This window comes from Biomphalaria glabrata, chromosome 2 (assembly GCF_947242115.1).
Source record: "Biomphalaria glabrata chromosome 2, xgBioGlab47.1, whole genome shotgun sequence".
Lineage (NCBI taxonomy): Eukaryota > Metazoa > Mollusca > Gastropoda > Planorbidae > Biomphalaria > Biomphalaria glabrata.
Genome location: NC_074712.1, coordinates 11,981,123 through 11,991,879, shown reverse-complemented (window position 1 = coordinate 11,991,879; position 10,757 = coordinate 11,981,123). Strand labels below are relative to the sequence as shown.

The 10,757-nt window shown below is 37.5% G+C and overlaps 1 protein-coding gene across 1 annotated transcript; it reads left to right on the top strand.

Annotated features, from left to right (window-relative positions):
- Window positions 1-9,230: 9,230 nt before the first annotated feature.
- Window positions 9,231-9,593, top strand: LOC106065134 (uncharacterized). Its single transcript, XM_013223889.1, has one exon. It carries the CDS (start codon window positions 9,231-9,233, stop codon window positions 9,591-9,593), a length of 363 nt encoding a protein of 120 aa, XP_013079343.1.
- Window positions 9,594-10,757: the final 1,164 nt, after the last annotated feature.

Genomic DNA, 10,757 nt, shown 5'->3' with positions numbered 1-10,757 from the left:
AGAGCTTGAAAAAGAGTTACGTACATAAAAATCTATATATATATATAGGTCTGTGTATCGATCAATCGCGGATAAGAATTTCTTTCCGGTTTTCAGTCTAGATATAATATATAAGTGTATGATCTATACTAAGAAGACGATGCTTAAAATTTTCCTGAACATTTATTTATTTATTCAAGGAATATGAACATACCAAAAGACGTTTAATATTTTCAAGATAAATATTTTCTCGTTCTCCATACAAATTTAATTACTTATTTATTTTTATTTTGAAAACAATTATAACGGTTAAAGTAGAAGCCAACGAGCTAGTATTTTTTTTTCATAGCAACTGTCAAATTGCAAGGAAAATCGTTAGAGCCGATTTTGAGCCCATTGTCTACCCACTACGGTTCTATGATCTAGGTTTTTGACGTTTCCACAAATTTACGAATTGAAGTATTATAAAAAAACTATAGCATTTAAAAGCAAATTATTTTTTTAGTGTGACAGTAGAATAATATTTACATATAAAGTTTTTTTTTTTTCTGTGCGTCATAGAAATCTCATCGTGTGATTAAAATAGTATTACCTTAAACCAAAATTTGCTAGCAAACGTTGCCTCCACTTAACTGTTTCCACAGCAATAGAGAGGTCATTCCAGGATCAAGGATTGGCCTCTTTAGTCACACAAGAAGTTGCAAAGGGAAAATATCGACTCTCGAGGTGTAAAATGCCATAGACTTGATATTGTAGACATGGCATTATAACAATTCGAAAGGGGACTTATGTTCTCTATAAAACACGTATTCATCCCAGGCAACGCTGTAATTCTTACTAATTCTATAAGATCATTTGTCTTCTACACGACCCTCTCTTGTTTCAGGTGGTATCACTGCACGTCTTACAAGAGAGTACAAAGCTTCGAGATATTCATGGGCGGACTGCTAATATGTGCGAATGCCATAAGGGCCGGCAGTGGTTTTGCCATTTAAAGTTAGAAGATGTTGCATTACATTGTAAGAATTTACTAATATCCTGTTATAAGAAGGTCTACGTGACATCACGAAAGGTCTTAGCCTTACCTTTCATAAAAGATTTAAAGAAATAATTCAACATTGTAAAGGCTAAAGCATTTTCGATTTAATTTTATAGTTTGCATCTCTTTACCATGCTTTTTTTTAGGCTTCAATACTTTATAATACACACAATAAGCAATCAACAAATAACACAAAATCTAGAATTCAGTGGAGTCATCAATTTTGTGTGAAAATATTCTCAGGGATTTAAAAAGGACAAACAATGTTTTTGGTATATTATCAAAGAGAACAAATTTGTGCAAGTGCTCCATCATACTTAGTACCATTAAAAAATGAAATGACTTGTCTGAATCGGGCAGAAAAACCATCGACTTAGCAGAGTTAAAAGTCATTGATTAATATACATGACTTGAATGACATGCAAAGAAAGTAACGTCTGCTAATCCAACCTGTCCCCCCCTCCTTGTACTACCCAGTTATTCTCATGTTCGAACTAGAGAGCTATATTTTTTCCTGGATAGCGTATATGACCTCAGTGAGTGTGTTAGTGTTACGAAATTTTAGTTCGGATTTCTCGATCGAGAGGTTAAGAATTGTTTTCTTTTTGTATTTGTGGGTCAGTGAATGTGACTTTGATTTGGAGAATTGTAAAAGTATTTCTTTTACCGGGATTATTAACTCATTACAACCGGATTTTGCTTCCGCTAGACTAAGTCTGCCATCAGAGTGATAAGGGAATCAGCGAGCTATTTTTTTATTTATTTTATTTGGTTTGTTTCAACCCCACGTCATAACAATATGTTAAATATTTGCGAGCCGGATTGTACGGTAATGCCAAGATCGATCTCTCTCACCCGTTAGGTCCCTTTATAATGTTACTTTACTTGTAAGAGGGAGGCCTGTGGCTGAGTGGTAAAGCGCTTGGATTGCAAACCTGAAGTCCCGGATTAAAATCATGATGAAGACTGGGATCTTTATAGCGCCTCTGACTCCATTCAACTATAATAGGTACCTACATTAGTTGGGGAAAAGTAAAGGCAGATGGTTATTCGTACTGGCCATATGACACCCTAGTTAACGCTGGGACGCTAAAACAGCTGACCCTTACATCATCTGCGCCTTCCTCGCAAGGTCTGAAAGGGGAATTTCGCTTTTTGTTTTACTTGTATGGGCGCTCAGCAGAGTTTCTTGCCAGGTAAATAGAGGAAACCTAAGCTTTCTTGTATTGTTAGCAATAGAAATTTATCCCAGTTAGTATAACACTACCTTTAGTAAAACTCTAGCTTCTGTATTTGTTTCGTCTGCTAGATCTCAAACACAAACTACTGCTACTTTTACAGTATGGCCCCAGCCGATGTCTATGACTGATAGGACGACAAACGCCCCATATTGAAATTAGAAGACAACGGCTTATCTTTCGCAAAAAAAAAGTGTACACATCTACCAACATTCAGATAGTCAGCAAAAAACAGATAAGCTCATAGATTAAATTAATACCCCATCTGCCAACTATCAGGTAAGCTCAAAGAATAAATCGATCCCAAATCGGCAAAAAAATCAGAGTAAATTTAAGGAATAAATCGATTTCACATCTGCTAATATTAATTGCTTTTTCGGTCTACATGGTTAAAGAAATGTGTAGAATTGGAAGTAGGAGCGGGAAAAAAAGTACATATTTTTTAGCTTTAATAAGTTTGTATGTCGGTTGAAAAGCTGCTTATAAAAAAATTTGTGGGAAAATTAACCACAGTAGTTTCGATCATAAAAAATGCTTAATTGTTCTAGACACGAGATATGTAATAACATCTCACAATTTTCCTAATTTTTCAGTGCATCTCAAATTTGAATATTTAGTGACAAATTATGATTGAATGAATATATTAGTGACTCTGTCAGGCATGGATTTTTTGTATCTCTTAGAGATTTACTTTGGGCTAGAAAAAAAAAGAGCTTAGAAAATTTGATAAGAATGTAAATGCCCAAATAATATAAATAAAAAAAAATAATTTACGAACACTTCCTTTGTATTATATCACCCGAGACACTAAAAAGCCAAATAATTATAGTTTGTATTTTTGCAATTAAAATATCTAATGTTGAATATGAAAACAACAGAAGTGTATATGTGTAACACATAGACCTGCAATTTCTTACCTGCAATGTAAAAAATTCAATCAATAGAGTATGAGAGAAATTCGTCTGAAATTTTAACCAGGTCTTGTAGTCGTCTTCATTGTCAAGAACAAACATCATATTTAGATTGTATTCGATACCGACCACATCCTTGATGATTTCCACACAGTCATCATCTCTTAAATGTTTACCTTCAGTACAATAGATTGGTAAGCAGCTGCCCTGGGAAATTTTTTTTTTTTAAATATTACATTTTATAATTGTTAGAACCAAAAGCAGAGAGTTTGACAATATCACTTCATATTGACCAGACAATTTGCGAACTGGCTGGAAATTTCGTGATATGACTGACTGTGACAAGTCAAAAACTCGCTGTCAGAGTCACTCAAATTTATCAAAGCATTAATTATTATTTTTCCTTATTTATTTTAATTATTTCCCCATCCTACCCCCAAATTCTCCACCCGCGCCACCTTTTCCCCTCCAGGCTAGACATAGTTGGCCACCTTGGAGATAGCTAAGGCGCGTCCTTTCATTTATCTGCCCTTGATCGGGGAAAGGTAAACACACAATCTCTTTTGTCTTACCCGCAGGATGTCTGACAGCCGCAGTGGACACCACCTTGTGTGGAATGCAAGTCACTCCCCCCCCCCTTTCTCCTACGTCTCTCTTTGATCTAGGAGATTACTCTCGACGCTCCCATCTTAAGTCTAATTCACCCAAGTGTAAGATAAATCTTAGCCTAGGACATTTCCTGTGTCCGCCCACATTCTCCAGGCCTGTATATAAAGTAGATCCAAACCAAATCAGACCCTCTTATTTCTCTATCGCTGAGCAATCGAGTCTGGACTACTTCATACATTTTACTCCTAGAGGAATACCTGGTGCCTCCCTCAGGTGTCTGCCTATTTATCTATTGGATTAATCACCTATTTATTGGATCAACGATCTATTTACCTGCCTATTTATTCATTGGATCAACGATCTATTTACCTGCATCTGTGCTTGGGGCTATTCAGCACTTCACTTGCCTACTGAGATCTACTCAACTCTACCACTTGGCGCTATCGGCATTGCCCGCCTATTCGACAGCCCACCTGTCAAACTATTAGGTGCGACGTCCCTATAGATTCAGATCTGTGTGAGACGTCATAGCTACGCCAACCCTCTGCAACTCACTGGACATATCCTGTCAACTACGCTGCCCACGGCAGATCAGCTCTGCCCGCAGTATCCTTGTGCCCACGGTAGCCGGCCACCCGCCCTACTGTGCCCACTACAGATATTAGATTTTGGGGATTGAGACTCCACAAGAACTATATCACCGGCGTCCCTCTATCCGCTAGAGCGCCACCTCCAGCTGCAGAACCTCAAGCCAGGACACAGCCAGCTGCGACATCAACAGGAATACCAGCTAAGTCAGAGGACAAAGTGACATACTCTCTTATTAGGTGCAAGAGTGATGATTAAATCCATTATTATCTAGAGATAGATGCAAACCCTCCCCCTTTTTATTCTTATATGTATATTTATGTAAATAAATATTCTTCATTTTTAACTTTTGTATCTATCTTTCATTGCTTTGTCTCGTTGCGTGTCTGCTCCCGATTCATATGCTGATAGGTTGGTGTGTGATAGCCTTAAAAATAATCATCCCCTAGACATTAAAACGCGCCAAACACACGTCACATTTCCCCACCTGTCACACTGACCAGTAATCAAAATGGCATAGAAGGATCGGCAAAATTCTTCAAGAATTGATCAGAGTCAGAAAATTGATTAAATGACTTAATACTAGTGATGGAAACTAAACTAAAATTAAAAAGTTAAACCAAAACTAAGTTTCAACTAAAATAGTAAAAAAAATTATTAGTTTATCATGAATTTTAAATTACAGTTAAACTAAACTAAACTATACGACCTCTTTCATAACTTTTTTTGGCGGGGTGGGAGGAGGGTTTGATCTAGACCAAGCTATAATCATCTGACTCTATGCCTACGGTTCGATCTTATTCTTTGAACAATGTAGAAATATTTATTCATAATAAAATCAGTAATAACGAAGATGTTTCTTACATAAACGTTAATGCACAATATGATTTGAAAAAAAAAGATTCCAAATAAATATGTGTGCTTGTATTTTTGACTTATACTAAAACCTTTAGAAAAGAATGGTACTTCAAAAAAAATATTATTAACTTATTAGGGCCTATAAACGGAAAATCTTACTGATACCACTAAAGTTTAAAATCTCATTAAATAACAGATTTAGAATTTCACATTTCTAGAAACCAAAAGTAATAGAAACGAAATTGTTGGATTTTTATTAACCATTTGACCTGTAAAACTACTTTAGCGTAAAGTACATGCAAGATTAACCATGCCAATGTGTTATTTTCTGGTCTTACCACTCAACATACAACTAACACATGATTAAACAGACAAGGAAAACAAATGCGGAGTGGTCTTTTCATTATGGACTGCACACTACAGTACACTACTAGGCCTACATATGTCTAGTCTATCTTACCAGGTCGTTAAGATCAGTCGGACACACAGTCAATTTACTTATTGGGCAGGGAGGGTGTGTAACTATTTTAGTGTAAACATAGATCTATGTACTTGTTTGACTAACTATGCCAGTATGTTATTTTCTTGTCGACAATAAGCAAACACTATTACATAACGCGCAATGAAAACAAAAATGCAGGGGAGTCTTGTAATATCATCGATTACACACTAGACCATCATGGGCGTAGCCAGGATTTTTTTTCGGGGGGGCAATTTTTTTCTCCCCCCCCCCCCCTCGGTCCCCCCCCCCCCCCATCCCCGGCCCGAAAAAAAAGTATATATACATATATATATATATATATATATATATATATATATATATATATATATATATTTGTATGGATGAAAGTGTGTGTGTGTCTACATAATTAATCTCTATTACATTCTAAAGCTACATTTTTTTTGAAGACGTTTACTGTGCCCTAGAATAGGCTCTTACTGAAAAATAGTAGACTCCTCGCCCTTGACAGCAAGTTGTCTGGAGGAGCGCTTAGAGCTCCCCCAGGGCGGCGCGGAGCCCCGCCGCCAAGCACTATTTCTGGTATTGAAAGCCAACTAAATGCATATTCTGAGGTGCCTACAGAGCATATTTTGCTTATTTAAAGTTTTAATTCATAAACCTAATGTGCTATTCTTACTTACTGAGACCCTTTCGCGCCGTTCGGCGCATTTTCTGGCTAGCTGTTTCCACAAAAAGCTGTCACTGGCAATGTCTGAAGCCTCTTCCCACCTGCTCTAAGGAACTCCATGAAAGTGTGGAGCCAAGTTGTACTATGATGTCATCGCAACTGTTATTATGCGTAATTCATTTTGTTGGAGAACCTCATGCGACGCTCTGTCACAGTCTTAATAAGGGGTCGACTCCCATTTCGGCATAGGATTTACTTGATTTAGACCCGATCTCTATAACTGACTCCTAAACTCCTTCTTAGCCATCTTTGTAGAGCCACATTTAGTGCTTTTCAATTTCATAGCACTTTATTAATGTAGCCCAGCCACTGGTAGACATGTGTAACTTCTCTTAACTACGATCTTGGAATTAGGTTACTTTTTTGCTTTAGATGTTATATCAAAAGGGGAAGTTTTATCGTCAAAATCATCTGTTGGGGTTTTTTAAACTAAAATATATCTGGAGTTGTTTTTTTTTTTTAAATTGAAAACCACATTTAGCTACGGTCATATAATTTGGTGAATGTAGTTTGCTTTAGAAATAATATTGAAAACAGAGGTTTTCAACCTTAAAACGCTCTGTAAGGTGATTTTAAACTCAAAACTATCTTGATGGGTTTTAAACTTTTAAAAAAGCCATCTGGAGGAGAGGGGTTGAAACTCAAAACCCCCTATTGGCTTGGCTACGCTCAAAGAATTTTAGTGTGTAATTTGCTTTTTTTATATTGAAGAGGTATTTTTTAAGCATCAAACCCCTCTCGAGGGAAATTTAAACTCAAAACACCCAAATGGCTTGGCTACGCTCATATCTTTTTAAATGCGAATTTTTTAATTTTTTTTTATTTTGAAGATTTATTTTTTAGCTTCAAATCCCACTGGAGGGGTTCTAAACTCAAAACTCCTTTGGCTACGCTCATACAATTTTGAGTGTGTAATTCGTTGTTTTTTTTTATTGAAGAGGGGTTTATCGTAAATTTTGGAGAAGGGTTCAAAATCAAAATCTTCCTTAGATGTGCTCTTGGAATTTTGGGATTGTCTATTGCATTTTTGTTTTGTTTTATAGAAGAGGGAGATTTAAATTCAAAACCCCCTGGTGGGGTTTTCAAACTTAAACCCCCTGGTATGGGGTTTTAAACTCAAAACCCCTTATAGCGGGTTTTAAACTTAAAACCCCCTGGTAGGGGTTTTCAAACTCAAAGCTTCTCAATGCCCCCTGATAGGGGGTTTTAAACTCAAAACTCCCTTGGCTGTGCTATGGCAAGTGATGGTTTAGTATTACAATTTCACCTAAAATAAGCAGAATTAAAGCAAAAGATCAGTAACAAAACTCCGACACTAACCCCCTGCAGGGGGGGGGGGATTTCATTTCGGGGGCGGGGAGTGGGTTGAACCTCCCCCCCCCATGGCTACGCCCATGCTAGGCCTACATTTGTATTTCTACCTGACCAGGTTGTTAAAATTACTCTGACACTATTTAATTTTTGGTCAGGGAGGGTGCAATGTGGATAAAGATGTGTTTTTTCTCAAGTTGGTTATCCTAATGCTTTTAGATCTTTATAAGCCTAATTGTCATTTTAGACCTAGATCTCATTAATAAGTCTAGATATTAGAATATATTATACATTTCGGCTTCACCTTATTGTCGGTGTGTAGATTATGGCATTCTAGCACCAATGTGTATTAAGTGCACAATTTTTGAACGCACTTTCTTTTTGTTGCCTTGCTTGTAAGCTGATGGAGTGTTTTTGTTATGCTGGTGTAACTTTTGTTGAGATTCTTCTGTGTTCCCCTGTTTAGGGTGAGTATCTAAGGCATGACTGCTTTAGCAGTTGTTTCAATGCCATAGTGATAGTCTACTAGACCTTTCTAGTTGGTTTTTACTTTGTCTTTACAGGGAGTTAATATGGGATTGGAAGTCTACGATGGTGACTAGAGATAGCAGTGTGTTGTGTTGTGGTTTCGAACATTAATGTGTACGTTGTGGGACAGCAAGGTGTAGAATTATTATTTAATTAATAAATTCACAGTATTAGAATATTCCAAATTCAATGTCATTACTCCATTAGTTTGTCATCATACTTATATTCATATCATTAAATATTTACATTGTTAGCAGTGAGTCATTTATTTATTGTAAGTACGAAGGTGCCTGGTTGAATGTCAGTGGTCCGGGCAAACGAGCTAAGGCCTTACCATAACCCTGACAGTTGGGGGCTCGAGTCCGGCTGTGACTACCAGTCACAGAGCTATAATTTCAATCAGTTTATAAGTTTTAGTTACTTGATTATGTAGCAGCAGTGTCTACAATACAATAATTGTTTACATAGTAATGCATCACAATCTACTGTACTAATATTGAGTTGTGTACAATTGGCAACGATGTATATCGAAAGTAGCAGATAAATACATCCTTTGTGATATAAGTGATATAACACTATAACTATACTGTACTATATACTATATAACTATTGTATTGCCAGATTAAAACGCATTTGTATTTTCTTGTTTTCTATATTGTGCTTCACCTTCGAACGAGTATCTTCTCGCTCCCGGCAACAAGCGAACGTGAGTGTAAAGTGGCTGTTGGTAACTACTGAAGTCTGAGGCTACTAGTATTGTGTTGGATTGTCCTGTGGCAACTATATTACGACGCTGTGGCCTGAGTGAGGCACTTTCCTCCGACGTGGGATACTGCACAGATAGGTTTCTTTCTTTGCCATTTAACCGCAGGCTCTAGGTTTTTGTTGATCTCTTGTACAATTAGTATAATTTTTTTTGGTTTCCATATTGTATATAATTTAAATATAATACAGCCAAGTAGTGTACATTGTATTTACCATGGAAACTAGGCTGACAATAACTGCCCAGTTTATAAGTGATGGTCGTTCTCTGGGGTACGAAGGTGAAAGGTTAGAGAGGTATGTGGCTGAGCAGAAAGAAGACTATGAAAAAGCTAAGAAAGAGGAGTTTGAACGAGAAAAGTCCAGATTTGAACGCGAGAAGGAGCAGTTTGAACGTGAGGATAAGGCCAAGCGTGAGGAACACGAGAGGTGGAAAAAAAGAGATGCCAGGAAGGAAATCAAGAGGAAAGAGGAGATGGAACTAGAAAGAATGAAGGAAAAGTCAATAACAGCGGCTGGGACGGCAACACAGGCAGAGGTGCGGCCTAGAAATGTTTTAGATAAACTTGACAGGGAATGAAGGAAGACGATGACCTGATGGCATATTTAACACACTTTGAGGCCGTCGCAACAAGATGCAAGATCGATAGAAAGGAATGGCCATTGCTCTTGTCCTATAAACTAACTACCTTTCTAAGAAACTGTATGCTGCGGGACAATCTGTTTTTGAATGAAAATTATGAGGAAGTGAGGGCTATATTATTCCGACATGCGGATATAAACGCGGAAACCTGCCGCAAGAGGTTTCACCGGGTAAAACCACGACAGAACGATTTTAGGGGTTTTGTCACCGAGCTGCGAAACGCGTTGGACAATTGGTTGAAAATGGCTGAAGTAGGCAAGACTGTGGAAGAAGTGAAAGAGTTGCTGGTGAAAGATAGAATACTTGAGAATGTGTCTGGAGATGTGTACAAACAACTGATAATAAGTAAGAAAGGCACAGTTGATGATATGATTGATGTTATTGAAGGGTTTAAGGTCGCTAGTGGGGGGGTGTCGCTTGCTAAGGAAGACAGTGTGTATGTTGCGGCAGCGTGTGATAAGCCTGTGATGAATACTAATCCAGTTGCTGAAAGAAACGTGGTTGTTTGCTTTAATTGTAATTGGAGTGGCCACAAATCGGCAGAATGTCCTCAGCGTTTTCCACGATTAATTCTGTTCCTGATGTTGATGATGGACCTAGGACATCATCTGCGACGTTTTCTAATCGGCAAGGACCCAGTAGAAATGTTTCAATAGGGCGTTATCAGAGACAGTTTGATGGTAGAGGTCGTAGAATCCGTGGTAACAGTTTTAAGAGACAAAGTTATGTTACAGGGGAGCGTCCTCCTAATTACAGGAGCAGTAGAACTGGGGGCAATGGGGCGTACCAGAATAGTACCAGTTTTACAAATAGAGATCAAGGTCCACCAGTAAGGTATAGGTGACTGAGTGGTCCTCGTAATGCTCAAAATTGTGGAAATTGTACTTTAGGGAAAGGAGATGAGTATTTCTCCCCATGTAAGAGAGAAACTTTTTTTTATATGTTGATAAGTCATTACGTGATAAGTCTGTGAGTAAGCTGAAGTTTGAAAAGGGAAGAGTAAATGGGATAAGTGTGTCTGTTCTGAAAGATTCTGGTTCGAGTGTTATAGGTATTAGAAGTTCATTAGTTGGTGAGAAAGACATAAATCATGGTATCTAT

Excerpts from the sequence above, each read along its gene's own strand:
- LOC106065134 (XM_013223889.1), top strand. The coding sequence starts at position 9,231 with ATGGAAACTAGGCTGACAATAACTGCCCAGTTTATAAGTGATGGTCGT.